The sequence below is a fragment of the Penicillium roqueforti genome, assembly GCF_015533775.1.
Source record: "Penicillium roqueforti strain LCP96 04111 chromosome Unknown scaffold_15, whole genome shotgun sequence".
Lineage (NCBI taxonomy): Eukaryota > Fungi > Ascomycota > Eurotiomycetes > Eurotiales > Aspergillaceae > Penicillium > Penicillium roqueforti.
In genome coordinates, this window is record NW_024067579.1 from 48118 (window position 1) to 74440 (window position 26323).

At 50.5% G+C, this 26323-nt stretch overlaps 10 protein-coding genes across 10 annotated transcripts; 5 read left to right on the plus strand and 5 right to left on the minus strand.

Annotated features, from left to right (window-relative positions):
• Positions 1-532: 532 nt before the first annotated feature.
• Positions 533-2251, minus strand: LCP9604111_5877 (ankyrin repeat domain-containing protein; the record flags this gene model as incomplete). The annotated part of the gene is made up of 1 exon (XM_039073735.1): positions 533-2251. The coding sequence occupies one exon, from the start codon at positions 2249-2251 to the stop codon at positions 533-535; it is 1719 nt and encodes a 572-aa protein (XP_038927912.1).
• A 475-nt stretch (positions 2252-2726) lies between these two features.
• On the plus strand, positions 2727-3685 carry LCP9604111_5878 (oxidoreductase, short-chain dehydrogenase/reductase family; the record flags this gene model as incomplete). Its single annotated transcript, XM_039073736.1, has 3 exons — positions 2727-2842; positions 2901-3215; positions 3271-3685. 3 exons carry the CDS (start codon positions 2727-2729, stop codon positions 3683-3685), a joined length of 846 nt encoding a protein of 281 aa, XP_038927913.1.
• A 230-nt stretch (positions 3686-3915) lies between these two features.
• LCP9604111_5879 (putative general amidase) lies at positions 3916-5785 on the plus strand (the record flags this gene model as incomplete). Its single annotated transcript, XM_039073737.1, has 3 exons — positions 3916-4224; positions 4283-5576; positions 5631-5785. 3 exons carry the CDS (start codon positions 3916-3918, stop codon positions 5783-5785), a joined length of 1758 nt encoding a protein of 585 aa, XP_038927914.1.
• A 524-nt stretch (positions 5786-6309) lies between these two features.
• Positions 6310-7932, plus strand: LCP9604111_5880 (uncharacterized protein; the record flags this gene model as incomplete). The annotated part of the gene is made up of 5 exons (XM_039073739.1): positions 6310-6406; positions 6469-6577; positions 6629-6744; positions 6801-7043; positions 7094-7932. The coding sequence occupies 5 exons, from the start codon at positions 6310-6312 to the stop codon at positions 7930-7932; spliced, it is 1404 nt and encodes a 467-aa protein (XP_038927915.1).
• A 446-nt stretch (positions 7933-8378) lies between these two features.
• On the minus strand, positions 8379-8852 carry LCP9604111_5881 (uncharacterized protein; the record flags this gene model as incomplete). The annotated part of the gene is made up of 1 exon (XM_039073740.1): positions 8379-8852. One exon carries the CDS (start codon positions 8850-8852, stop codon positions 8379-8381), a length of 474 nt encoding a protein of 157 aa, XP_038927916.1.
• A 2629-nt stretch (positions 8853-11481) lies between these two features.
• On the plus strand, positions 11482-12242 carry LCP9604111_5882 (C40 family peptidase; the record flags this gene model as incomplete). The annotated part of the gene is made up of 2 exons (XM_039073741.1): positions 11482-12182; positions 12233-12242. 2 exons carry the CDS (start codon positions 11482-11484, stop codon positions 12240-12242), a joined length of 711 nt encoding a protein of 236 aa, XP_038927917.1.
• An 825-nt stretch (positions 12243-13067) lies between these two features.
• On the minus strand, positions 13068-14264 carry LCP9604111_5883 (ankyrin repeat domain-containing protein; the record flags this gene model as incomplete). The annotated part of the gene is made up of 1 exon (XM_039073742.1): positions 13068-14264. The coding sequence occupies one exon, from the start codon at positions 14262-14264 to the stop codon at positions 13068-13070; it is 1197 nt and encodes a 398-aa protein (XP_038927918.1).
• A 1144-nt stretch (positions 14265-15408) lies between these two features.
• Positions 15409-17103, minus strand: LCP9604111_5884 (putative pyridine nucleotide-disulfide oxidoreductase; the record flags this gene model as incomplete). Its single annotated transcript, XM_039073743.1, has 1 exon — positions 15409-17103. One exon carries the CDS (start codon positions 17101-17103, stop codon positions 15409-15411), a length of 1695 nt encoding a protein of 564 aa, XP_038927919.1.
• A 1470-nt stretch (positions 17104-18573) lies between these two features.
• LCP9604111_5885 (Hsp20/alpha crystallin family protein) lies at positions 18574-20121 on the plus strand (the record flags this gene model as incomplete). Its single annotated transcript, XM_039073744.1, has 1 exon — positions 18574-20121. One exon carries the CDS (start codon positions 18574-18576, stop codon positions 20119-20121), a length of 1548 nt encoding a protein of 515 aa, XP_038927920.1.
• A 2442-nt stretch (positions 20122-22563) lies between these two features.
• LCP9604111_5886 (ankyrin repeat protein) lies at positions 22564-25932 on the minus strand (the record flags this gene model as incomplete). The annotated part of the gene is made up of 1 exon (XM_039073745.1): positions 22564-25932. The coding sequence occupies one exon, from the start codon at positions 25930-25932 to the stop codon at positions 22564-22566; it is 3369 nt and encodes a 1122-aa protein (XP_038927921.1).
• Positions 25933-26323: the final 391 nt, after the last annotated feature.

A 26323-nucleotide genomic window follows, 5' to 3' on the forward strand; every position in this document is an offset into this window, starting at 1 on the left:
TTAGGTTGTTGACGATTTTTCCCAAAAGGGAAGGCACCGAACCGGGAAGGTTCCCAGCCACCCAGCCACCTGCGCACCAGGTACTCTTCCTATTTGGGTCACTCCATGGTCATGACACCTGAGACCTGATAGAACAGTCGCTCCATACACATATTACCTTAAATTTGAGAATCTTGGCCGTTTCGCGTGCGTGAAAGAGTCTGTAGTTGTTAGATCATGCTTCTATTCAAACGAAGACTCAACCGACTACTATCTTGATTTCAATATTTATTCCAGAATCATGTTCAATATCATTTGCATCTAGCTACTCAGACAGCCTCCATAATTGCAGCTATTCTGCATAATCGTCATGTTTACCATCCAGCGCTGTTATATCTTTGTGAAAGTGGCAAAATCCCTCGTTTCTTAGAGTATGGCTAATATCACAAGAGGAACTATGAATATATTCACTTTCTCCCCAATCTCAAGGTGGTTTGTTTACATCAAATTCTATCGACCAACGGATCTGCAATCCTGTTTGTTCTAGAATCCACTAGGTCCTTCTAGTTCCCGATAATATTGGTCCTCCCCTTCCTGCCGGCTTTGGGAACAGCTCTGGGAAATTAGCCCGCCGCCAGTTTTCCAGTCTCTTGAACTGCAGCTGCCGTGGCGTTTCGCCTCGTACATTGGGCTGATCCATCATAATATCACCCCCTGCCCCCAGCAAGACAACACGCATCTCATCCAGCGCTTCTCTCTCATCAGCGGATGTGGGTATCATACATCCATGCCTGTCTAGAATATGTCCTACGTGCAGACAATGGTGCAAGGCTGTATTTCCTCTGGAATCTGTATGATTGACATCCACGCCTCTGCTTATCAGAAATTTGGTCGCCTGGACTTGTCGTAGATTCCTGGCCATAAGATGCAATACAGTATACCCATCCTTGTCCTGTTGGTTGATTTCGACACCGTGTGATAGAAGAATATCCATCAGATGGACGTCAATGGGATCGCCAGCTTTGCAATTGGCTGCAAGCTTGTGTAGCACAGTTTGGCCATTGTTGTCCACTACGTCTGCTTCCGCTCCGTTCTCCAGCAGGAACTTCACCACTGTATCAAAGTGGTCGCTCCCAGAGCAGCATGCGTGCCCTCTTATTGCATGGTGCAACGCGTTTTCGCCCTGATCGTCCCGCGCATTGATATAACTACCAGCTAGGAGTAGCTTCAGGGTATCGATGATTCGATCTTTGACATGAACGTCAGAAAGCCAGCATTCATCCGAACCTGGGCCCACGGCTGCCCAGTGAAGAGGCAGACGTCCATTACTATCGCGACAGGATAGGGATTCTGTAATATCACTTCCCCAGTGGTCAAGAAGCGTTCGAAGTGCCTTCGTATTCCAATACATGCTGCTAATATGAAGTGAAGTAACACTCCATGGCATTCTCATATCATACCAAGAGTGGGATGAATGGTTCTGCTGGAACTGCTCCTTAGCGTGTATATTGGGCCCTTGGTCAATGAGTCTTTTCACCAACGCAGAGCTGGCTCTAGAGGAGGCTAGACCAAGCACTGTACCAAATGATTGTAGTGGTTTGCTTTCATCACTATCATCTTTGACTGCATTACCACCACAGAGTATCCTAGACGCCCATTCAACGTCATTGGTGGGGAGTTCAACCGCTTGAGCAGACGCACCGCTATCGAGGAGCAAGCTTATCAATTTCTCGCCACGGGCAATTAAACCGCTCCTCCATCGATCGAGATCAATGGGCGTCTCAGATCCGCGACCTTCCGGAGACAAATACGTCAGAGTCCTTGCAGCCGCCAGCAGCGCTTTATCACGGTCCGATTGATTGAAATCGACGGAATCTGGCGCAGGCTGCATATCTAGGATAAGCTGTGTCGTCTGAAGATGCTGCCCGCTGCATGCTGCGCTCAGCAATGAGTGTTTCCTTCGATGGAGCGGTTTCTTCGTTAAACTAGTCTTGTAGTAGTGATCCACGAGGACACGGAGAACATCAGTGCTCCCTGCCTCCGCTGCGACACACAGCGGGTCGTAGCAGAAATCATCTTCATTATAAAGATTCAGGCATTCGTAGACAGTGAGATATTGCTTCAGCCTGGGAACGTCATTGAGACGGATTATGCTGTCTAGAAGACCACAGTCCCAGGTCTCGTAGAGTCGAGTGCCATCTGTGTCGTGGAGGGCGGTCTCTTCCGATTCTAGAATTTCGTTCCCCTGGATATGAAAAGTGCTGTATCGCATGGTCCAGAGATTTTTGTGAAGTGAGGCGAGTGTCAAATGAACACAAAGGGAGGAAAGAAAGAGTGAAACCTCTTAGCTTAGGGAAATGTCTCCACTAACGTAATTACCGCCCGAGTGAAACACCCCAAAACACTAGCTTGAAAAGCGAATTCGTCCCACAGAAAAACCACCATCTCGTCTAGATATAAGGCAGGCTTTTCAATCAGATGGTCGACTGGAGTGATACTACGCAACTCTCGGACGAACTCCTAATATAGACTAATGTGTCTTGGCGTAAGGGCCAGGAAAGTCAATCGAAGGTATGTATAGATTACTAATCCCCCAGATTTCCAAGCTCCAAGCGGGGTCGGAAGAATCAACGAGCCTCGGTCAACTCGGCTGGTGCAAATACAAATATGTAGCTAGGCCCGGAAGCAGCCCACTTTTTCCTCAATTCACTTTCCCACATAATTGAGTTCAATCAAATCCATACATAATGTCCGCCGAAGAACAAGTCAAGCTCTCCGACTTCTCCAGCATCTTCTCCCTCGAGGGCAAGGTCGCTGTCGTAACAGGCGGTTCCCGGGGACTAGGACTACATGCAGCCTCAGGGTATGTATCTCTCTAGTACCCTGCCAATTATTCCTGACATATCCTAACATATCTGAAGCCTCCTCCAAGCCGGCTGCTCCAAAGTCTACATCACTTCCCGCAAGAAGGCAGCCTGCGACGAAGCAGTCGCTGCTCTCAATGCCATTCCCAACAAGCGGCCTGGCGCACAAGCCATCTCCGTGCCGGCCGACAGCGCAGATATGAAAGAGCTAGACCGACTTGTCGCCGAGGTAGGCAAGACCACAGACCATGTTGACATTCTCTTCGCCAATGCCGGCGCAACATGGGGCGAGAAGTTCGACACTCACCCCGAGAAGATGTTCTCGAAGGTTATGGATTTGAATGTTAAGAGCGTGTTCTACACGATCCAAAAGTATGTTATTTGCTAGCCGGAACTAGGGATGAGAAGGATTCTAACATCGGATTAGGTTCACCCCGCTCCTCACAGCAAAGGCAACCGTCGCAGATCCATCCCGTGTCATTATCACCGCCTCTGTGGCGGGTATTGGCATTGGCGCGATCGGTGAGCACGCAACGCCGTCTTACTCTGCTTCCAAGGCGGCTGCTATCCATCTCGCGAAGAATCTGGCTGTCGAGCTTGGGCCGCGTCATGTCTTGACTAATGCTATTGCACCGGGATTCTTCCCCTCGAAGATGGCTACTGGGCTTATTGAGGCCAAGGGTGGGATAAAGCATCTGGAGGAGTTCTCGCCGAACGGTCGTCTCGGAAAGCCCGAGGATATTGCTGGTTTGGTGGTCTTCCTCGGGTCTAGGGCTTCGAGTCATTTGAATGGAGCGGTCATTGCGACAGACGGTGGAGCTGTGATCAAGGGGAGACTGTAAATGTTTGATTTGTGGCTGTAAAGACGGTATAGATAGGTGCCCAGGTGTTCTGCTTTGATTAGTAAATATTTGATATCTCACTAGCCAAAAGGAACCGATCTGTTCATGTAGACTTTCGAGACCTCGGGTACTACACCTTTCGCAATGTCTGGGCCGAGGCGGGTGTTCTCCACACTCCCCGCATTAAAAAAACGCTTCCGCGCCTCGGTGTTTCTCACTACATATCCACCATGGCCTCCCAGGAACCCCGTTATGTGGCAGTTGCTCAGCGCAAGCAAGCAGACCTTGCTGCAGCTATCCCTGCAGAATGGCGCCTGCCCTCACACCTCATCCCTAGTGGGATGCTCTCAATCTCCGAGTCGATCACCGTTGGCCCAAAGAATTACGAGCGAGTCGGGGTGATGGATATTCCACGCACATGTGGTATACTTACACCTAAAGAGTTGGAAATAACAGAGAAATACGATGTACGGAGCCTTGTGGCAGAAATGACAGAAGGCCGGTTGAAGGCCGAGGACGTGGTGCGAGGGTTTTGCAAGGTGCGCCCACACGCCGATTATCTCCGTTCGAGGCACTAATAGATCTGGATAATGGCAGAGAGCAGCCGTCGCCCAGCAACTCACTCGCTGTCTAACCGAGCCGCTCTTCGACTGCGCCTTGCAACGAGCCCGAGAGCTGGATGATCACCTCCAGCGCACGGGCACCCCGATAGGCCCCTTACATGGTCTTCCGGTGTCGGTGAAGGACACATTTAATATAAAAGGCGTGGACTCAAGCATTGGATTATCCGCCCTAGCATTCAAGCCTGCAAAAGCGAATGCCCCGCTAGTAGATCTGCTGCAGTCTTTAGGTGCGGTAGTGATCGCCAAGACAAATGTACCACAAACACTCGGAACATTGGATAGCTGCAACCACCTTTTCGGACGCACGCTGAACCCTCTCAACCGTAAATGGACAGCCGGCGGCAGCACCGGCGGAGAGGGCGCGTTGCTCGCCATGCGCGGGTCTATGGTCGGTTTTGGCACGGATATTGGTGGTAGCATCCGCGTGCCAGCTATGTGCCAGGGTATCTACGGGTTCAAGCCGAGTAGCGGACGCGTGCCATTTGGAGGCCAGCAGAGCGGCCAGATTGAAGGTAAGGGCCGGATAGGGTTGCAAGCAGTGGCTGGCCCGTTGGCTCGCTCTGTTGCGGATATCAACGCCATCATGACGGAGATCGTCCCACGCGCGGAGCTGTTCGGCGAAGATTGCATTCCGGGGCCATGGTCGGTACCAGCCATACCGCTTGCTCCCGCTCCTCGGCACAGCTTTACTATTGGTGTTCTCAAGACTGATGGTCTGGTCACACCTCTACCCCCGATCACGCGAATTCTGAACGAAGTCGCCAACAGCCTCCGCCGTACCCCCGGCGTCGAGGTCGTGGAGATTCCGCTTCCGCCGGTCCTAGCTAAATGCCAAGCCCTAGCGGGTCGGCTGATGGGCATTGACGATGGGTCGCATATGCTCGACCTGATTGAGAGCATGGACGAAGACCTCATTCCCTGGCTGCAAGGTCGAATGAAGCGCGGTAAGGCCTTGACCGTGGTTCAACTGGCGACGCTGCAGGCTCAGCGCTCTGAGATTGAGAGGGAAATGATGAAGATGTGGACTTTGTCGTCACAGGCTTCGTCTGTCGTCCGACGCGTTGACGCCATAATTTGTCCCGTGGCGCCCCACCCGGTGCCGGAGATGGACCGCTACAATGCCGTGGGATACACCTCGACCTTTGTGCTGCTAGACTATCCGGCTGCCTCTGTTCCTGTCCGCTCGTTCACAGACGCTGATCTGGAGATTGGGCGCGAAATGGAGGCACCGGTGTTGGGGAGTTGGGATAAGGCCAATCGGCAGCTGTGTAAGTTCCAATATGATATATAGGTGATATTTCGCTAACTTGCTTCGGTTACAGGGGACGAGAAAACGGTTGACCGTCGAGTGTACCTCGGGTCGCCTCTCAGTGTGCAGGTTGTCACTCCCAAGCAGCACGATTATCAGCTTTTCCAGGCCATGGAGATTGTTGACCGGGCTGTACAGAGCGGGGGTTCAGCCAGTGCGAAGCTGTAGCCATTGCAATGTGTCATAGAAACACGACAAACTTTTGACGTGATCACATGGGCCCATCCTATTTACAAAAGTCTTAAGTTGTATTCGTAGGAGGCAAATATATGAAGAAACGCCAAGAAATAAAAGGATTCGTCGGGGGCGTCGGCTCAATGTTCGCAATGCGCATTGACCTGATTCGTTGACTTGGAGAAGTCAAGCAGGTCGGCCAATAGAAATCAATTCCATTGGGCCAGAACCACACAACGGGCGATAAGCAATGCGGCTAACCCCTGACAAGACTAAAGCCAATCTCGCGATGCTCTTAATTATGGCGCCATCGTCGCCCATTTACCGTCTCTGGCTTGGCCGTCCACGATACCATGTTAACGCTCAGGCCAAAAAAAAAAGACGCGAAAAAATAAATGAAAAACAGGGTTCGAATCCACGTGTAATTGGTCTCTCATTTGTTTATAACGTAGAGCCGATCTCGTGCCTATTGTAGACTTGTCTTCTTCCTATCACCTATCACCTCCATTTCACCCAACATGTCCAAGGACGACAGGAAGGAACCAGGTTACGACCTGGGCAGCACTGAGACCAATGGAGAATATTTCGATACCATCACTGCTCTGGTCGCTGCAGGTACGGGTTCAATTGTGCTGGGTTGTGGTTATCGGACTGAGCTGACCTTATCTTTCGTTCAGACCATGAGCATGAAATCAAGCTTCGGACCATGACTTGGCAGAAGACGGCCTGCCTGCTTGCCGGTGAGCAGGTTTGCTTGGCCATTATGGCGCAGACTTGGTCCCTCTCGTGAGTAACCGCTCGAATATCTATTCTCAATGAAGCTGACGGTGTTTTCAGCGTCCTCGGATGGGTTCCCGGTATCATTACTATGGTCCTCTGCGGATTCTTCTTTTGGGTGACCTCGATCACGATGCATAAATATATCATGAAGCATCCTCATATTATGGATATCTGTGAGTTACAGTCCGATATCCTTATACTTGCAGAAAACTAACAGCTTAATTCCCAGGCGATTTCGGATACCATGTATTCGGACAGAGCAAAGTTGCCTACATCTTCTCCGCATTCATGATGCTTGCGAACAATATTCTCCTCATCGGATTCCACGTCTTGACCGGCGCCAAGGTCCTGAATACCCTCTCGGATCACTCATTGTGCACTGCCGTCTTCTCGATAATCGTGACTATCATGGGAATCGTCATGTCCTTCCCCCGAACCTTGCAACATGTTAGCCTCATGTCAATGTTCTCATGTGAGTAGCTGAATCCCCCAGCTCTCAGATGTCCCAACTAACCATTTCAGCCGCCTGCATGGGTATCGCAGTTATTCTCTTCCTCGTCTACGCCGGTATCGAAAAAGCCCCTCTCTACGGATACAACGGCAGCTACCCGACAGACGGAGCCGTGAGGACCTATGCCTTCCCTCTACCAGGCACCACATGGGTCGCCTGTATGAACGCCGTGATGAACATCACCTTTATCTGGGTGCCGCAAATCCTGTTCCCAACCTTCATCTCAGAGATGGAAAGGCCGCAAGATTTCCCCAAAGCATTGGCCGTTCTCGGCGTGATCTCCGCGATCCTTTTTATCGCCCCTTCAGCCATTGGATTCCACTACCTGGGCCAGTATTCCACCGCTCCAGCCTTCGGCAGTTTGGGCGTGGTGTCATACAAGAAATCGTCCTTCGGCTTCGTCATCGTCCCCACCCTGATCATCGGCGTGATCTACGCCAATGTGACTGCGAAATTCCTCTACACGCGCATCCTCGGCAAGTCCCGACACTCGCACAGCCACACCGTGCTTGGATGGACTGTGTGGGTGTTGATCATGGTAGCGATCTGGGTGCTCGGGTTTGTCTTTGCAGAGATCATTCCCAGCATGGGTGATTTCCTTTCCCTCCTGAGCGCGGCCTTTGATTCCTTCTTCGGGTTCATTTATTTCGCCGTCGCGTACTGGCAGCTCAACCGGGGATCGCTGTTCAGCGGTCTCGGGAGAACCGCTAACACTCTGCTCAATCTTCTCATCTTGATGATTGGTCTGTTCTTGCTGGGTCCGGGGCTGTATGCAGCCGTTGAGGCCATCATTTCTGACTACTCGGGTTCGGTCGAGCCTGCCTTTACTTGTGCCAATATGGCTATCTAAGGGGAAGTCATTTAATAGCTTTTTATGATCGGATGGGTCATTTGTTGCGATTTTTTTATGTTTTATGATGACTTCAAAAGAAAAGAAATGAACTGGAATATCACCAGCCGGTGAAAATCCAGGTTTCTGTCTATCTTTTATCTGTAGAGTCCCTGAGGGCAACTACCTCTCAATTCCCTATTCCACCCTCCGCAACCCGGGATAAGTATAAATACTAACAAGCCTCGGCCCTCCAGAATGCCCTCTCCTCGCCGATAAAAGTACTAACACCACCATATCTACTACCGCCGAATACATCGACAGCAGCACTGGGACCCACAAGGGAAGTTCCGTTAACCGTTAACACCAACCAAGCACCGATCACACGAGCCAGGATATCAATCTCCCTTAACCCTCCACATCAAGTCCTTCTCTCTAACAAGAAGCACCAGCTATATGCTCATACCTCACTGGACTAAGCCCGCATTAATCAAAATCGGAATCGCCCGATCCTCAATCCACTCCGTGCATTTAACCAACGGCCGACGCGGCTCCCCAGGCTCATAAAACACCACCGGATCCCAACTCTTAACCGGCTCCGTCCTCATCGTCACTGTATTAAACGCCTTCTGCTTCGGCGGCGCGGGAACAGAACTGAGAATATCGTTCCAGTTCTTCGGGTAGTTGAGAGCTCGCGTATGTCCGATAAGCTCCTTGGAGAAGAAGTTCTCGTCTGTTTCTGGGTCGTCGTAGCTCACGGGCTCGTAGTGCATGCCTGTGACTATGTCGCCCGTGACGTGGTGCTTCGTGCCGCTGCCTGGGCCTTGGGCGTTTGTTTGCACGAAGAGGATGGTGTGGTAGCGGGGTGAGGGCATGTCTGGGTCTTGCATTGAGAGGTTGAGTTTTACTTTGTAGACTGGGTAGATTTGGGAGGTTGACATTTTGGTGGGAGTTTGAGGCGGATGGAGATTGTTCGAGGACTGGCTTGTGGTTTGATGCTGAGATCGTCCTTTCTTTAATGCCTTTCTTTCTCCCCGCTTTTTCTGCTGGCAAGTTTGGTATCACGAAATGCAGCTAGCCGCCCAGGCGGATTGGAAATAGTAATGTATCTCTCTATTTAGTATGAGCGGTTAAGATCTTGTCTGACAATCAATGTTGGTATTTCCAATATGTCCAGTCTAGCGGCTATCCTTGGTGCATTCTTACCCCTCACTTTCGACTACACACTCGAGAATTCCCAGCAACAAGCTTATCGCCACAGTTCTCCGCATATAGAGAAGAGTTCATTTGTCTTGCTTTCCTTCTGATGCTGCTAGATCAGAAAAAAACTGTTGCGGCTCGGCCAGGGTCGTTGAATTTGCGGCTGCCTAGCCATCATCACCTTGAGGTCCTTGTCCGAGGCTTTTGCAGAGGTCAATCTGCTATAGAGATCAATATCCCGTATTTGCTCTGGCCAGGATTCATGGCAGCGACGATGGGTGGCCCATCCTTCGTAGTAGCCAACGACTCTGTCCATGAAGAAATCTTTGGAGCAGGTCTCTTGTTTGAACGTCAAGGTTTTGTTACCGCACTAAGACATGTCAGTCGATACCTGAAATATCGAGATATTGGGGTTGTTCAACTATAGCTCTAATGCTTGGGTTAGTATTTGTTCACAACACCATAGGTGCTCTCCGAGTAAATGCGCTAGTAGAGCGTCTTTGTTACATCGACGTTTTTTCAAATTTCACTTGTAGTAGCACAAACTTCGAACTATTCAAACTCCAAAAAAGGGGCATCAATGGCAACAGATTAAGCGTCGAGGCTCTACTGGTTATAGTTCAGCTAGGTTCGTGTGATGGCAAGAAGAGTCAGGGCATTTTCAAGTCTCTTTTCTCTAATCGATCTAGTAGACACTCGCAAATATAGAATTGAGTTCTGTTAAAGCAGAGGGTTCGGGCCTTTCCGGAGAAGAAGGGATCAAAACTATGAAAATGAAGCTAAGCACTTGGCGTCGGTAAAGAGGGTCTCAATTTTGACATGGAATATCCGAGGCGATGCCGCCATCAAGTACTCCGTACCTCGCCTAAGATTAGCTCGGCTCTACAGAATCTTCCGACTGTTGCTTCGGCTTCAATTTTGAGGCGTGATGGTAATTTTCGCGTGGCAATCATTTCGGCATCTCAGTATCAGAAGGTCTGACTCATTTCTCAATGCATGCCGACGTTGAGTCGTAGCTTCCTACACCCCCTCCAAGATGGGATCTTCAATAATAGCATTTCAATAGCCTTCGCGGATCAACTCAGCACATGTAGCTACCTCTCGGGGCCAGCTGCGCTCATAAAACGCCAGGTCAGCCAGACAGGCTTGGTCGAGGTTTTCAATGGCTCTGGCTCAGTCTTCATCGTATGTGCTGCCATATGAGCTACGATATATGGCCCATCCCCACGGCCAACTCCACCCCAACAAGATTGAAAGTCCAAGAAGCCTGGATACAAACTTCCACCCTAGTTTTGCGTGTTGTCGGTTGCGTCGCTCAATAAGAGTTTCTTTGGGTGGAAACTCAGGTGAGCGCTATGGTGTAGGCCATGACTTGTCATGAGATGTACGAGTGGATGGGGATTATAGCACATGATTTGGCGATGTTGTGAGTAAATGCATGTGGTTGATTGGAAACTCCAGGTCTTGCATGTTCTTTTTATGTCTCGCTTACCTCGCGCCGGGGCGTCGAGTCCTTCACCACATGGACTGATTTATGTTCAGAAATTATTGCTAAGCTGTTGAGTGGTCAAAAAGAGAATAAGAAACTAATCACCTATTGATTTCATCTCCAAAAATAATAAAGGAAATAGGGTGTTAATTGCATACAATTGGCCCGGCAACATTCTTCACCTCGAATCATGCGCATTCCCAACACCTCCCCTCAAGTCTACTATAAGAATCATTATTTCCTTGCTCATACGCAAAGAGATGTAACAGATGTCTTTTAAAGAAGCCTGTGCCGTGTCCACTTTTAGCCCGTTGCCCGGCCTCCACTCTAGCCCCTTCCAACCAATCTTGACACTATCATTGTCGAGTTGAACAAACCACTCAATCGCATCAGTTTTGGCACGTAACTCAAAATGCGGGGAATGCGATGGCGCTCGTGAAACAAATATATTATAGTTGCATCCGCTATAATTAGTGTTCGTGTTCCTCGTGTTGTTAGTGGCTGCTAGGAGAGTATGAATGCAGGGTCACGAACTTACGAGAAAGGATCAAGCAATATCCCAGCTAGTTTGTAATAGATTCCTTGAAATTGTTATTTTTGTAAATAATTTTGGAGATCTCACTTGTTTGGGGTCTATAATGCGAATGCCACGGCGATCGTGTTGGATCAGAGGGTGAAATACGAGTGAAGGCTCATTTCCTCCTGCAAGGGAAATACGAAGACAGAAATAGCATGTAGATTTTCTCATAGCATAGCGTGAATGATTTGTCTATAAAGACTTCAATGTTCATCGCCATTCGGATTCCTCTTCTCCAACTCAGCCCTTCTAAACCACAGAGAACAAGAACTCTCTATCACAAACAACAACCAAACAATTCATCATGCATTTCATCTCCCTCATTGCCTTCTCCCTCACAACCGCTATAACAGCGGTCAGCGCCTACCCCATCACCGGCGACACCGTCAACTGCCGCTCCGGCCCTGGAACAAGCCATACAGTCGTCAAGACATACAAAAAAGCCCACGATGTCAAAATCACCTGCCAAACCACCGGAGACTCAATCTCCGGCAACAACATCTGGGACAAGACCTCCGACGGCTGCTATGTAGCTGACTACTACGTGAAAACCGGCAGCAACAGCTACGTAACCGCCAAATGCAGTAGCAGTGGCAGCACCAGCAGCACCGGCACCGGAAAAGCCATCATCGCCGCAGCCGAGAAGGAGAAAGGCCTCCCGTACGTCTGGGGCGGCGGTGGTTGCAAGGGTCCCTCCGGCGGCGGCTTTGACTGCTCCGGTCTGACACAGTATGCTGTCTGCCAGGCTTTGAAGAAGACAATTCCGCGTGTCGCGCAGGACCAGTATAACTCCAGCTTGGGCAAGCGGTATCCTCGTGCGCAGGCTAAGCCTGGTGATCTCTTGTTCTGGGCTACTGGTGGTGATTGCAAGAACAAGGTTGTGCATGTCGGTATCTTTATCAATGATAAGACGATGATTAATGCTGCTCACACTGGTACGCCGGTGCGTGAGCAGGCTATTTGGACTTCCTATGGTGGAGAGAGTATCTGTCCTTATGTTATGAGGTATGTATATCATTCTTGGGTTTTGGGTTGTCATACTAACTGGTGTATAGATTCACTTGAGCTTTGGGTATAGCTGGTTGGCTTGAATTTCTTTTGGAGATTCCGATTGAGAGACGATTCCTGGGAAATTCAGATATTTGCTGGTTGGATTTGTGTGATACTCTAGATAGAATGTTGAAATGGCCTTCTATCTTCTTCATCTATTCTTGGTAGCCAAATACCTAAGGTGTGTAAGTGTCAATTGAAAGGAAGGAACTTATGAGAGATGATATTGGGAAAATGGACATGTGACATTTGCGATTCAAGGAAGGTGCGGTGGAACTATCACAAGTTAGGAAGGCAAGGTTTATTGGTTGTATAAAAAGGTCCCTCCTCCCCTTCCTCTTCTCTTCTTCCTCACCCCATCCTTCTAGCCACCATTTCTCCGTAGCCTCATGAGACAGCGCAGGCAGAGGGTCTCGTGGCACCTGCTGCCTAAGCTACCACAGGGACTCATGTATTTGATATGTAACTCCACAAGTGACGGCTCTACCTTGAAAACTTTTTATGTTATAGAAAGTCCTCCCTATGAATGTAGCAAGGAAATGGATATTGATATCCGCAGATTCTTGAGCCAGTTGAGAAGCCCCCAACCCCAAATATACCGGAGATGAAACGTGACACTACTGTTCATAAAATCTCTCTGCGATTACCTGTTGAAGAAGCCAACATTTTATGTCGATGAGCTTGCTGCTTTCCTCTGGAATGGTGCAGACATAGATTCAGTCTCCCAATTCTCTTTGATTGTAGCATAGTATGGTCCAGCCATTTTCGACTCGCAAATTGATGATAGAAAGAAAATCGAAATCTCAGATAGGGCGTGTTTTCCGTCAACACTGTTGAATGTCACGCTGTACACTCACGTAACTCGATCGATAGACCGAAAAAGCAGTTCACTCTGTCTTTAAATAGCAGACAATCCTCACAAATTTTACGGCTGGGAGAGGTTATCAGAATACTTGCCCCACGCAAAGTAGCTTCTGGCTCCATTGTTGAAATGCGGTTGAGGCGTCTCTGAAGTGTTTTCTTATCTTCCCAAAGCTGTATCTGACCCTCTCGAGCCTTTAATTTCCGGATTTCGGGACGAGTTCCAAGGAGGGCAATCTCATCATCAACAATTGACACTTCACGTTTCAAGCGCTGGACCAGTGCCTCGTCATATTCGTCCCCAAGTAATCGATCGTCTTTGTCAAATAGCTTAAATTCAAGTTGCTTTCTATCATATTGGAGCTGATAGAGTCGGGGGATGCTAGGGTATATAGACTCCAGTTCCGATATTTTCAAATTTTCATCTGCGATTTCTTTATCAAACCGGGAGTCAAGCTTCTTGTCCTCTTCTAGAAAAACATGTCGGTCGAGAAAATAAGCGATCAGTTGCTTTTCCGCGTGGGACGCAAAAAACTGTCCCTGGATACCGTGGTCCTTGCGAGCATCAACAGCGAGAGTATGACCAACGATGGTGGCTAGTTTCAGGACCCTATCAGTCCAATCCTTGCCGCTCACCCGTGTTGAAGGCCATTGTGAGTGTCCCCAGCCACTCATTGCCGCTATAGATGGGAAAGGAATGCCCCTTTCTAGCAAAGCAATTGTCTTGTAAGATGTAGATATGGGATACTGTCGAATTGGACCATAAAGAGTGACCGATTGGCCAGTAGATGACCTTCTGAAGGAGTGAGAGGCTGTGTCGGGATATTGTAGTACGAGATCTGCCTTGGTGTGCAAATCTCCCTCGTCAAGGATGCGCGCAATCTCTCGTCGATCAATATCTCGGTTGACGACATCTTCCTTGTATATTGGCTCTTTCGGATCGCCCCAGACCCCACCCCCAACCGTGTGCCTTTCTTTGCGGTTCTTATGAGTTGGTTTGGTAAGATTCAGGGCTCGTTGATTTTTGTTATCACGCAATGATCGATCGGCACCCCGAGAAAGCAGTATCTTTACATTCTCCAGCCTACCCCAAAGGCAGGCTTCCATAAGCGCAGTCCGCCCGTTCTTGTTCGTTGCGTTGACTCGAGCGCCAAAGTCAAGGAGCAAGGAGATCATGGATGATGTTTTCTCTCGAGAAGCCATAATGAGACATGTATCTCCGTAATAATCTCGCCCGTGAAGGAAAATGGGTTTGTCGACTGATTCTGTAAGGTAATGCCTCACTTTTGATGTTTCACCCTGGGTACAGTTCGATATAGCGAAAAGTATGCGACGTTCCTCGAAGGGCTCTTCTCCTTCTAGTGGGATGGTGATTATCTCTTTGGAGTCCTCGAAGCTGATCTCACGATTGTTAAACCCACTTGGCATCCTCGATAGATTCATATTGGACAGTTGATCAGACAAAAATGACTCATATTCGGAACTGGCTAATGCTTCAAGAGCGTTGATATTGATAAAACGTGCTCTAGCTTTGTCAATCTCATAGGCAACAGGAAATCTGTACCGATATGAAGGTCGAGGAAAGCCACAACGCGATACATGCAGGGCACTTTCGTAGGATCTAAACCGATGGTGATGGAGCTCCTCGCAATAGGGGCATTTGAGGTAGAGATAGGAATCCGTCCACCAAATAACATCGACGAGAGGATTGGCTTGAGTGAGGGACATGGTCCTCTGATGAAATGGTAATATGGGACGCTGTGGTTAGATAGTCAAAGAAGAGAAATTGTGACTCAGAACTCTGCGGAAGGTTAGTTAGTTATATCATTTTACACCGCATTACGAATGACGAAGGAGGCGGAAAAAAATACGACTCGCAATTTAGAGCTCTTTTCAATACGGTCTGAGTCAGGTTGGGCGCGAGCTGGGAGAAAACTCAAGTGCCATTATAAGCATAACTCTATGTACTAATGTGTAGTATCGTACGCAGACTGTGATGCTCAGCGAAAGTGCGGGAGTGCAGGCCGGCGCGATCTTGCTATATCACCAGAACTACCGATAGAGTCTATGCTTCCATGAGAATTACAGTACGGTGACAATGACGGTTGTCATTTTCCGATCTTTATAAAGCGGGGGCGGGGGTGTAGATGGCCGTAGCCGAAGACGCGCAAGTACGCGCAGCGCGTAGTATGAACGCGCAGGTAGTCATCTACACCCAGTCTACGAACAAATAAGCTTGACTTGGACTTAATTTCCTCAATTCTATTTTTATATGTGTTCTATCTAGGGAATTTAAAATACAAGTTCTGTTTGAAGAGCTTCAAAATCTTGAAACATCCCGACCAAAGAACTTATTCACTGTCCATCGGAAAGCCACACGCAACTTGTTGCGCCAGCTGATAGACATACTGATGTATGCCATCTTCCAGATAAGTGATGCAGTACGTCCCTTGATACCATCTGGCAGGAATCGCTTCGGACTCCGGTCAGCGTTACGGGGAATCTGCATCAACGCGCGTTCGTCACCGATGTATGCCATGGTGCCGAGGTCGCGGAAAGAGAACGGCGGGGTTTGACCGAGGTCATTCTTGTTCAAACGCTCAGCGAGCCACTTCGCTTCTTGGTAGGTAGCCTGTGCTGTGGCAGGGGGGGCACCGGTCTCTGGCATGGCGTTGTCACCCAATGCGAACACGTCGTGTAGAACGGCTGTCTGGCCTGTTTCGTTTTGCAGCTGTACCCGCAGATGTCCGTCGACGAGAAGGGGTCCCTTTCGGGGGGCTTTCTTGAATTTCCACGCTGCGTGTTCGGCGTCCACGGCTTTTTCTGAGGTCTCGATGCTTTGGACTGAGTCTGCGGGGAATGCATCGACTGTGTCAAGCGATTCGGTGACCAGTTTTGTCATGGCATTACCCGTTGCCCAAACACACATTCCAATGCCTTGCTCGCCGTCTTCTTCGGTGTGAAGAGTCAGACAGCCCTTGGGATCCATGGGGTGGGGCCCAGGTGCGCCAGGGGCACCCCAGCGCAAGCTTTTAACATGATATGAGGTCTTGATATCAATACCCTCGCTCTTCATGGTCTCCATCGCGTAGCGGGAAAGCGACTCGTCGAACATCGAAAGCACCTTGGGTGCAACATCGTACAAAGTGATCTTCGGCAATTCATGAAGACTGGGGTATAGCAACATCATATCGGAGTAGATGAAATCGCGCAGGGATCCCGCAAGCTCGATACCGGTTGGACCGGCTCCGACAATGGCGAAGTTCAGCAGCCATTTTCGCATCTCGGGGGAAGTGGTTGGGAGGACAGCCAGCTCGAAACATTCTCGCACGCGGCGCTTGACACGTTTGGCGTCACCGATATCTTTGAAAAACATGGCATTCTCCCGCACACCGGGTGTTCCAAACGTGCGGCTGACGGCGCCTACCGCGATGATAAGCTTATCGTAGGGTACCTCGAACACTTCTCCCTGTTCCCATTGAAGATGCGGCTCCATGGCCGGCTTATTCCTCGTTTCCGGGCCTTGCTCGGTTATTCGGTAATCTTGGGTTGTGCGAGGAGACTCGGTGACACCACTTTTGACGACTGTTGATTCGACTAGGACGGTCTTTCTTTTCAAATCGACTGAACGGACAGCTCCTTGAAAGAAGTCGACTTTGGAGCGCGGATCACGCACGGGCTCGACAATGCTGGAGAAATCGAGAGATCCGCTGGCGGTGTTGGTGAGGAGAGGAGTAAAGACAAAGTATGAGCGAGGTGAAATTATGAGAGGTGCGTATTTCTTTGAAGAAAGCTTCCGCGAGACGTTGTAACCACCCCAGCCAGATCCAAGGATGACAACTCGTTCCCTGCCATCAGACTCCTTAGCCAAGGCGGGCGGCTCAGCATGTGTTGCGAGGCATCTCCTGCTTGGTGTGCCAACTACCAGGGCAGTGCTAGAAAGGGGGAGCGAACTCCGTACACGTAGAGCCTCGCGGCGAAGAGGAATCATGGTACTCAATGGCCGAATTTGCATGGTAATGCAGAACTAACGCAGTGTATGTCAGTAGATCGAGGGTATTATGTTCAAAAAACAGATCTGAGCTACTTTGTAACTCCTGCGATGGGATTGGTGCTCGTAGTTAAGGAAGGTTTCCTCTTCCGCTGACACATCGATGACTTCACCGTCGGCAGGACCGGAGCGGGCCTGGTCCACTCGGTAGGATCCATATTCTATCGGGTACTAGTGCCGTAGAATGCAGGTGGGAATTGAAAGGCTGCTATTACTGATCCATCTATCAAGTTCGTGGACACCCGGAACCCTTCGGAGCCAGCGGTGATAACGGGCTGCACGTGCCGCCGGAGACGATAGGGAGGTGCCAGTACATGTTGTTCATTCGGCACCGAAAGGTTTGGCGGATGTCTATAAGTCGAGCAAAAGCATTCCGAGGGTAACTTTTGAAAAAGAGGAGAATACCGCCGCTATATGAGTTCGCGGTGAGTGTCATATGATTCTATCATATGATGGGGGTTGACCTCGGGAGCTAGGGCTTGGCGGAATCACATGAATTTGATACAAATGTAGTCCCGAGTTATTTAAGGATCACCGAGATTCCACCGGCATGGAGCTTGGACGCTCCCGAGATTCCACCGCGTCGAAACTTCCGTGTCTCCGAGCTTCTACCGGGTTACTCCTTAGAGCTTGGATGCAGATTTGGTTTTCTAGGTTCCGGGTTGTTTTCTCGCGTTGTCTCCCCCTTTTGTTCGAGGACTCCCAAGGTTGACAGCTGCCCAACTCATCAGCACTGCGGAAAGGGGCCAGCACTGCGGAGAGGGCCAGCACTGCGGAAGGAGGGTCTAGTTCAAGGCTTGTCCCGGTCATAACACGTCTAGAAAGCATCCGGGCCACTGTCACGACATTGAAGCGGATCGGTCGGTCCGTTCGCATCAACGGGGATTCCAAGGTTATCATGCCTCCCTTTGGCTTCACTTCATAGGCGGTGAGAAACGCGATGACAATAGCTGACACATCGTGCGTGGCGTCGTGTGGCGCAGACGTGTATCTGGAGTGGCGCGGCCCTTTCTGAGTCAGAATCTCGGATTTAGGGGGAGACTACCTAATCGGGATGTTCTTTTTCTCCGCTGTTCTACCCCATGTATCTTTATTCGCCCCTCCGAGCTTTAAGTTCCTCGAAGGTACGGAGATCATCGTTTAATTCATCGTTATCACCGATATATTGCTCCATTGGGACGAATTCTCGGCCCCGAGCTCTGCTGGCGTCCAGCAGGTTAGGCAGCGTTGTACGTATACTTCCAGGGTGGCGGTTTACATGGCTGCCTGAGTGTACAACCAGTTGTATATAAAGATCATGTTGCTTCCGTGCATACCTAATATCAGATCAAGTGTCTTCACTGTTCTTCGCTTTACTTTCTCGCCTTTTGATATCTTCCAACGTATCATTTTCTCGCGCAAGTCACATATCTTACATCGAACAACTACTTCAAGATGGCTTCCATCTACCAACTCAACCAACCTACCAGTCAGTTTTGGGACTTTGTCAACGGCAATCTAGAGGACCATCCTTTCTTTGCTCCTCGCGGCCACCGCGGACACCACGGACGTCGTGGACCTCGTGGATGGGATACCCCCCAGCAGAGCGATAATACCAACCGAGACGCCCAAGCAGGTGAAACCACTGAGCCCAACGCCGACATGGAGAAGGACGAAACGTCAGCATCGGACTCTGACTCCCCAGACAACAACCATCGCTGCGACCACTGCGGAAATGGTAAGGGCAAGTACGGTAGCCGTGGAGGTCCCGGCCACCACGGTCCAGGCCCATTCCGTGGCAGAGGAGGCAAGGGCAGACATGGACATGGCCCTCACGCCGGCCCCTACGGCCACCACGGCCCTCACAGCACCAAGGAATTCTCACAGGACTCTGAAACACCCCAAGCAGTCGGTGAGCTGGCCGACGCCTCTAAAGAGAACATCGAAACCTCGGCATCGGACTCTGACTCTCCTGACAACCACCGCCACCACGGCCACGGCCGCGGCGGAAAATTCAAGAACAAGGGCCATGGAGGTCCCGGTCACCATGGACCAGGTCCCTTCCGCGGCATGGGTGGTAAGGGAAGACACGGCCACGGCCCTCACGCCGGGCCTTATGACTTCCACGGCTACGGTCATCGCCCTCACGCCGGACCTTACGACTTCCACGGTTACGGCCACGGCCCTCACGCCGGGCCTTATGAATTCCACGGTTACGGCCATGGCCACCACCACGGTGCCGGTGCCTTCGGAGGTCCTGGACGCGGTGGAAAGGGCTGGCATGGACATGGATACGGACACGGTCCCCACGCTGGACCATACGGTTTCCCCGGCCCCCACCACAACGGTGGACCCTTCGGTTTCGGGCCCCGTGGACAGGGTCACCCCCACAAAGGAGGCCGCGGCAGACACGGCGGACCTCCACCTCCTTTCGGCGGTCCATTCGACTTCCTGCGCCAGCTCGGTGCAGGACTTGGCTTCCCTATGAATGCGCCTACCGCAGAGGGTGTTGACTTCACGCCCTCCGTTGACGTCTTCGATACCCCCGCCAAATACATTGTCCATGTCTCACTTCCCGGAGCTAAGAAGAGCGATCTCAGCATTGACTACGACGCTGATGAGTCTGTTCTGCATCTGTCGGGTGTTGTCTATCGCCCCGGTGTCAATGAGGATTTGCACCAGGCTCTTGTAATGGAAGAGCGGGGTCAGCACGTTGGTGTCTTTGAGCGCGAGATCCGCCTTGGGACTCGTGTTGTCCCGGCTTTGATTATTGTTGATGGCATCTCGGCCAAGTTGGAGGATGGTGTTTTGAATGTTACTTTGCCGAAAATTGTCCAGGAACCTGAGGTTGGGAAGAAGAAGGTTTTTGTGGAGGATGGTGCCTTGGAGAATGAGAAGGACGCCATGGTCGTCGATGAGAGGACTCTCACTCCGGTGGAGTCTGAAGGAAGCGAAGTTGACGATGGTGAGACCAGAGAGTATGTCAAGGTTCCTGTGCAGTGAGCACAGGTCGAGTTTCTGGGTTTCTGAGTTTGAGTTTCTGTGATTTTGGGTCAATTGGAGTTGGAGTTATGAATTTTTGATTTCCCTTGTTTAATATTTGAAATTGTTCACTAGTTATGGGATAATAAATCGCTGCTCAAGGTCGAGTGGCAGAAACACCAATTTTGCTCGTGCTGTAGGCTCCTGTAGACCAGAGTAAATATTTATCAGTATGTCTCATTTAGAATGAATAAACAGTCTAGATCTAGAGGAATCTAGTTCAGGTTCAAGGCTATGGGCTATGGTTCGATGGTTATTGTCACGCCGAGTGCTGTTTCCTAATATAAAGTCCAACCGTGTTCCCCAATTAGCATCAATTAACTAAATTTCTCTCAATATTCAACTCGTCTTATTCCAAGTGATGCATTTGGGCGCGTTCATTGTTAACCCATGCACTTCGTAAACCTCTCTGTGGCATTCCTTCTATTTCCTTTATCTCTCGCAGACAGCTTGCCGTTCAGATTTTCCTTTGTTGGCCTGCAGGGATGCTTCTTCTACTTTTTGGTGGATGAGATCTGATGGAGCTATATAGAGAGCTTCATGGCAGTAGCTCGATCCTCATCATCCATCCACTTCAATCTCCAGATTTCTGGTTGATCATCCTTTTTCCTAGTCTGAAAACTATATCACCACGATGTCTATATATATATATCTGAGGATACAATATTTCCCTTTCAGCCGCTGTCATCCTCACCATCTTCTCCAGCGCTGCGACTGCTCACTACAATTATCAGCTCATCAAGCCACCATGCTGCCAGCATCGTGACAACCAAAAACCCAACCCGGACTAGGTTGGGCCCGGAGTGAAGTACCAGCATGGTGCTAGATTCCGCACCCAACGCATTGGGATCGGCAGAATAGGTATGTCACGGTTCTTGTTTTACTCTGTAAAAACACCACTAACTCTCAACTCACACAATCTAGAGCTAGCCTTAAAGATTCCCTAGCACAGTTGACTCTCCGCGCATTTGATTCGGCGATATACCTAAATCCTAAGGACACAGACGGCCCAGTCGACCTTATTCACATCGCTACTATTAGCCGCGGCTAGAATAAGACCCCCTATCGCTTCCTTATAAATGAAAACCCCACACATGCGGAGCACCTGAGCTTGATGTCAATTAAGAGGATAACTACGCCCCTAGTGAGAGGAGATATGGTCTCTTTTCTCTTACATTGCGATGGTAAGTGAAGCCCCTGTCACCAAAACCGGACCGTAGGCGTTTGCTAACCACATCTCATCTTAGATGAGCTTCATGTATACAAGAGGCGGGCAGAAAACAGCCCAAACCAGATAAGGGGCAAAATAAGTACAATGCCGAAGATGAGCCTCGCCTTCTGGGAAGCGTCCAAAGGATCATTGCTCGAGTCCATCTGGTGAGCAACCGACAGATTCTTCCTCGTCGGAAGAAGCTGCACCCAGAGTTTCGGCACGTAGTAAAGCAGTCAGGGATGCGGTATGTTGATCGAGATGATCTGTGATATATAATGCTAACTTTACATATTTAGGTCTTGGCTCGAGATGGGAATAGATGTGTTCTCTCGAGGTTCGGTGTACATGGGTTACATGTATCTCACATTCTTCCTTTCGAGTTGAACAATGGCTCTATGCGTGAAACAGACTCGAACATAACCTTCATCGTCCAGTTCATCTTCTTCGGCTTCTTCGTGATGGTTGCAAAGAGCTTGCACTTCCGCATCTCGCGTCAGTCAATCTCCAGATCGCAGTCAGATCGTGGTTGCCGAAGTGATCCCCGCATTGATGGTTGGGAACTTAAAGAGCGACTTATATGATCCAAACAAAGCCTAGTCCGGAGAGATCTGGATGAATACCCGCGTACGAGCACCAATCGATTAGGATAGGACATAGCAGCAGTCGAAATCGACAAAGATAGAGTACGGCCCGTGAGCTCTTCATGTACATCTTTGATGGATTGTCGGTGATCTCTGATACCTTTGACGAGCATATCGAACATTTAACCCTTGTTCTAGGTGTGCTTGGGAAGCACGGAGTCTCCTTGGAACCCAAGAAAGCCTAGGTCGCCTTCCCCGAGGTCTCACGTTTGGGCCAGCGGGTAGACGCGTTAGGTATGTACGCCGGAAGACAAGATCAAAGCCATTGCCGGTCTGGAATTTCCCCAGACGTTACGTCAGCTGGAGACATACCTCGGTATGACCGGCGCTTTGCCTCAATACGTGCCTCACTATGCGAAGAAGTCAGAACCGCTCCAGGTCATCGACATTTTGTGTCACCCGAGGTGATGCATACTTAAATGAACTTCTCAATTCTCATCTGAAACTTAATCACTTTTAACGCTATGTAGAAAACGGGTATATGCAACTTTTGCCTACTCGAAACAGCAAATAATCACAATATCCAATCATTAGATGCCATAAATCATATCATCGTAATCTGGAGTCCATACTAGGCCGCAGGTCGTAACTTTTCCGCATAGTGCCATTGCTCAATCCACCATATAGATCAGGCCGCCTCGAGGCCCCCGTGCCGCGTGTAGAAACAGGTAGCAGACCACCACCATATTCCACATCGACACTCCTCCTCATGCGCGGTAAACTCATAATTTTCTCCATCTCCAAAGCCTGGAGCGTTTCCTCGCTTCGTTCACTCTTCGCAGACACCTTCGCCCGGTTAGACAACCAGCGTCGACTGCCCACGCGGAAGAAACCCCCGATATCATCAACGGTGAGAGCGACCCAGACAAGCGGGATGGAGATTGCAAAGCCAATACCAAAGGTATACTTTGCCACATAGCCGAGATTCAAGCTCTCGAATTCTTTCAGGTTGATCGTGAAGATGGAGGCGATAAACGACAACGGCAGGAAGACAATAGTGACAATAGTGAAGACCATAATTGTCTTACTCTGGCGGGTTGTACCGGCAGCCTGGTCACGGGCGAAGCGGGCCTCGAACGCGTTCGCGTGTTTCTGTTTCAGATCGAGCAGGTCCGTGATGGAGTGGTAGATGCGCTCGGCTTGTTTATCCATGCGGTCAATATCCTTTAGGTGCATGTCGATCATGCGCTGCTGGTCTTTGAACCGTTTCTTGACTTCGAATTGGGACCGGTGCTGGCCTTGATAGGTCTCGCAGACGACTTCTTGGAAGTCGAGCAGGACGTTGTTCTGGTGCTCCAGCACCGTCCGGATCATGTTCAGCTCGTCTCTGATGTCCTTTGTCTCCGCTAGGAGATTGGTTTCCTGTCCGATGTCTAGGAGTCGGTCGACGAATAGTGGCTGGCCGTCCTCGTCGCAGTAGTTGCTGCTTTGATCTTGCTCGTCGGTCCCATTGTAGGACTTTGGCGGAGAGCTGAAGGAGCCGTTCAGCTTGCGGTGACTTTTCAGCCACTCTGATGCCTGCCCGGAGGCGTGGTTGAATTGGTTAAAAAGCACGGTCTCTTTGTCCGTGGCTATACCTATAGATGACTCGAACATATCTAGGAACTGGTACTCCTCGTCGCCTAGGCGGTGTCGATCGAAGACACCCGAGCATCGATTGGTGATTATCATGGCTAGATCATAGACGGATTTGACAGGGTCGCGGGTTTTGGAATTGATATCCTCGATAATCCCATCCAGCACATTAAGCGGGTCATTCTTGGGCTGGTCCCATCTCTGCGGGAAGGCCGTTACAATCAGATTCGTGCCTAGAACCCACATCCAGAGTTGATCCACCATGAATATCTTGGGGTCTGCCCCCATTCCGGGGCTTTTTGTTTGGTACCGGTACACAACTTGGTCCTGATCACGACTCTTGGTATCGATATTCGGGTAGAAAAACTGGTCCAGTGTTCGGCGGACATGGAGGGAGGTCGTTGAGGACGATAGATGCGCATATATGAGTATTTCGTCTCTTGTGCGCGTTCTCTTTATCCCCCTGGGTATAAAATCAAGCGTTTCCGCTCGGGAGATTGCATCCTGCATCTGTTGTCTGCGCTCTGTGGTCTCGAAATGTAGATACGGCATGAACACGCAGACATTACATGCAGAAACCAGAGGGTGAGGGTCTTTGCAAAAGGTTGATGAAGACAGTGATGACCTCTGTTTCTCGCCCTGGCCCGACTTCCCCTTCGTCTCCTGCTTGGGAGTCCCTGGTACGCTACCCGACTTGCCGCGCTTCGGATTGTTCTTGTTCTTTTTTCCATGCCCTTCGTCGTGAAAATAAGAATCCGCCTTTTCAGGCTTGCTGCCTGTGCCTTTTTGCTTGCGGGCAGGGCTATCCATGGCCCTTACCTGCCCATTCTCAGACGCAGGCTCCTCCGGAGTCTCCTCTTCATGTCGACGCAGCATCGTCCGCGGCGTATTCTGACACAACGGTCGCATAAAGTGCGAATGAGTCCTTTGACCCCGATGCTGATAGTTGAAAGACTTCTCCAGCCCCTTGAACCCATCAACATCATGTGCGCCCTCCTCAATAAAGGACTTGGTAAGCAGAGCTTCCACCCACGCCATATTGTTCGCCGGTAAGTGAATCCACCGGAAATCAGTCCCACGACTATCAACCGGCACAGTGGTAACAGCCTGTTTCCTAGGATTCTCCGGATCCCTCCCATAAAGCAGATTAAATACCGACATGCGCTTAACCCGATTCTCATTATGGAAGTTTCCAAAGTCAACAACAGTAGCATCGAACGCCGCACAAGCCTCCTTGACACCATCAGATAGACTGTCGACATTGTTAAACGGCGCCAGCAACAGCACAATATCCTTCCGCTTGAACTGCGCCGCACGCAGAAACGGCGTACTGCCAAAATTATCCCTAACCCGACGTTTCAGATCAGGCTTCTCAAGAAGACACTGCACGACCTCGCGATGGCCGCCCTGCGCAGCAAGATGCAGCGGCGTAATGCCATTCAAAAGCTGTGCGTTGATATGCGCGCCTTCGCTCAGCAGAATCCGCACAATCGCCTCACACCCCTTATCACAGGCATTATGAAGCGGCGTCCAGCCACCATCACTAGCAGCATTAACCGCCGCCTTGTGCGCAATCAGCAGCTGCACGATATCCGCACGGTCATGAGCCGTAGCAACATGCAACGCCGTCTTACCACGCAGCTCAACGGCATCGATCTGCGCCCCCAGCCCGGACCCCCGCACCTCCCCCTCTTTCTCCCCCTCGCCAGCATTCCTCGTCAACAACATCTCCGCCATCCTCCAATTCCCCGTCGCACAAGCCCAATGCAACGGCGTCCGCCCCAGCTCATCCTGCCCCGCAACCCCATCAATAGCACACTCCGTCCGCAACAACAACCCCACAACCTCCTCCCCCCACCCCCACCGACAAGCCCTATCAGCGGCGAGGTTATGCAACGCGTTCCGGCGGCGCAGATCGCGCTGGTTCACGTCCGCGCCCCGCATGATAAGCAGGTGCAGGATATCGGCGTGGTTCTTCCACGCCGCGGTCATGAGCGCCGTGCGGCCTTCTTTGTCGGCGGAGTTGGGACAGGCGCCGTGGTCGAGCAGCAGACGGACGATTTCGTAGTGGTCGCGCTCGACGGCGCGGAGGAGGGGTGAGGCGCGGTTGGAGGGGACGTCGGTTTTGGCGCCGTGCGTGAGGAGGTATTCTGTTGCGGCGATGCAGGCTCGTTCGGCGCTGCGCATTAGGCCGATGCGGAGGAAGTTGTCGTTTAGTTGGTTGTACTCGTGGGCGAGGGCTATTGTCTTTTTTAGGGAGTCGATGTCGTTGGATTCGGCGGCGCGGAGGAGCCGTGGCTCCAGGCGCTCGTGGCTGTCGCTTGTTATGCTTGAGGCTGGCATTGTGGTTGAGGTGTGTAGTGGTGAGGGAATTGCGGTATTAGATTATATATATGGCTGTGTATAGATGTATAGCGTGTCGTTAATCCATTGCTGTCGTTTCTTGGTGAGTTATTGAGACTCTTCGAGTTTTCCCTCCCCGGTAGGATAAGCGTTTGGAGATGGATGGGGAGGAGAACTTGGGACAAAGCTAGACTTGAATGAATCAAGCTCAAGCGCCAGCAGATGGCCCTTTTCCCGGTCTGGAAAGGATCTGCGGACCTGAAAGTACTTCGTTTCCTCAGCCCCAATCCTATGGGGGATTTTGTAACCGACGGCGAAAATGAGGCTGTGTGGCTGATCCGCTCGTATCGCTTGTTTTAGTAGGTTTGGCCCCAGCATATGCATGTTTCAA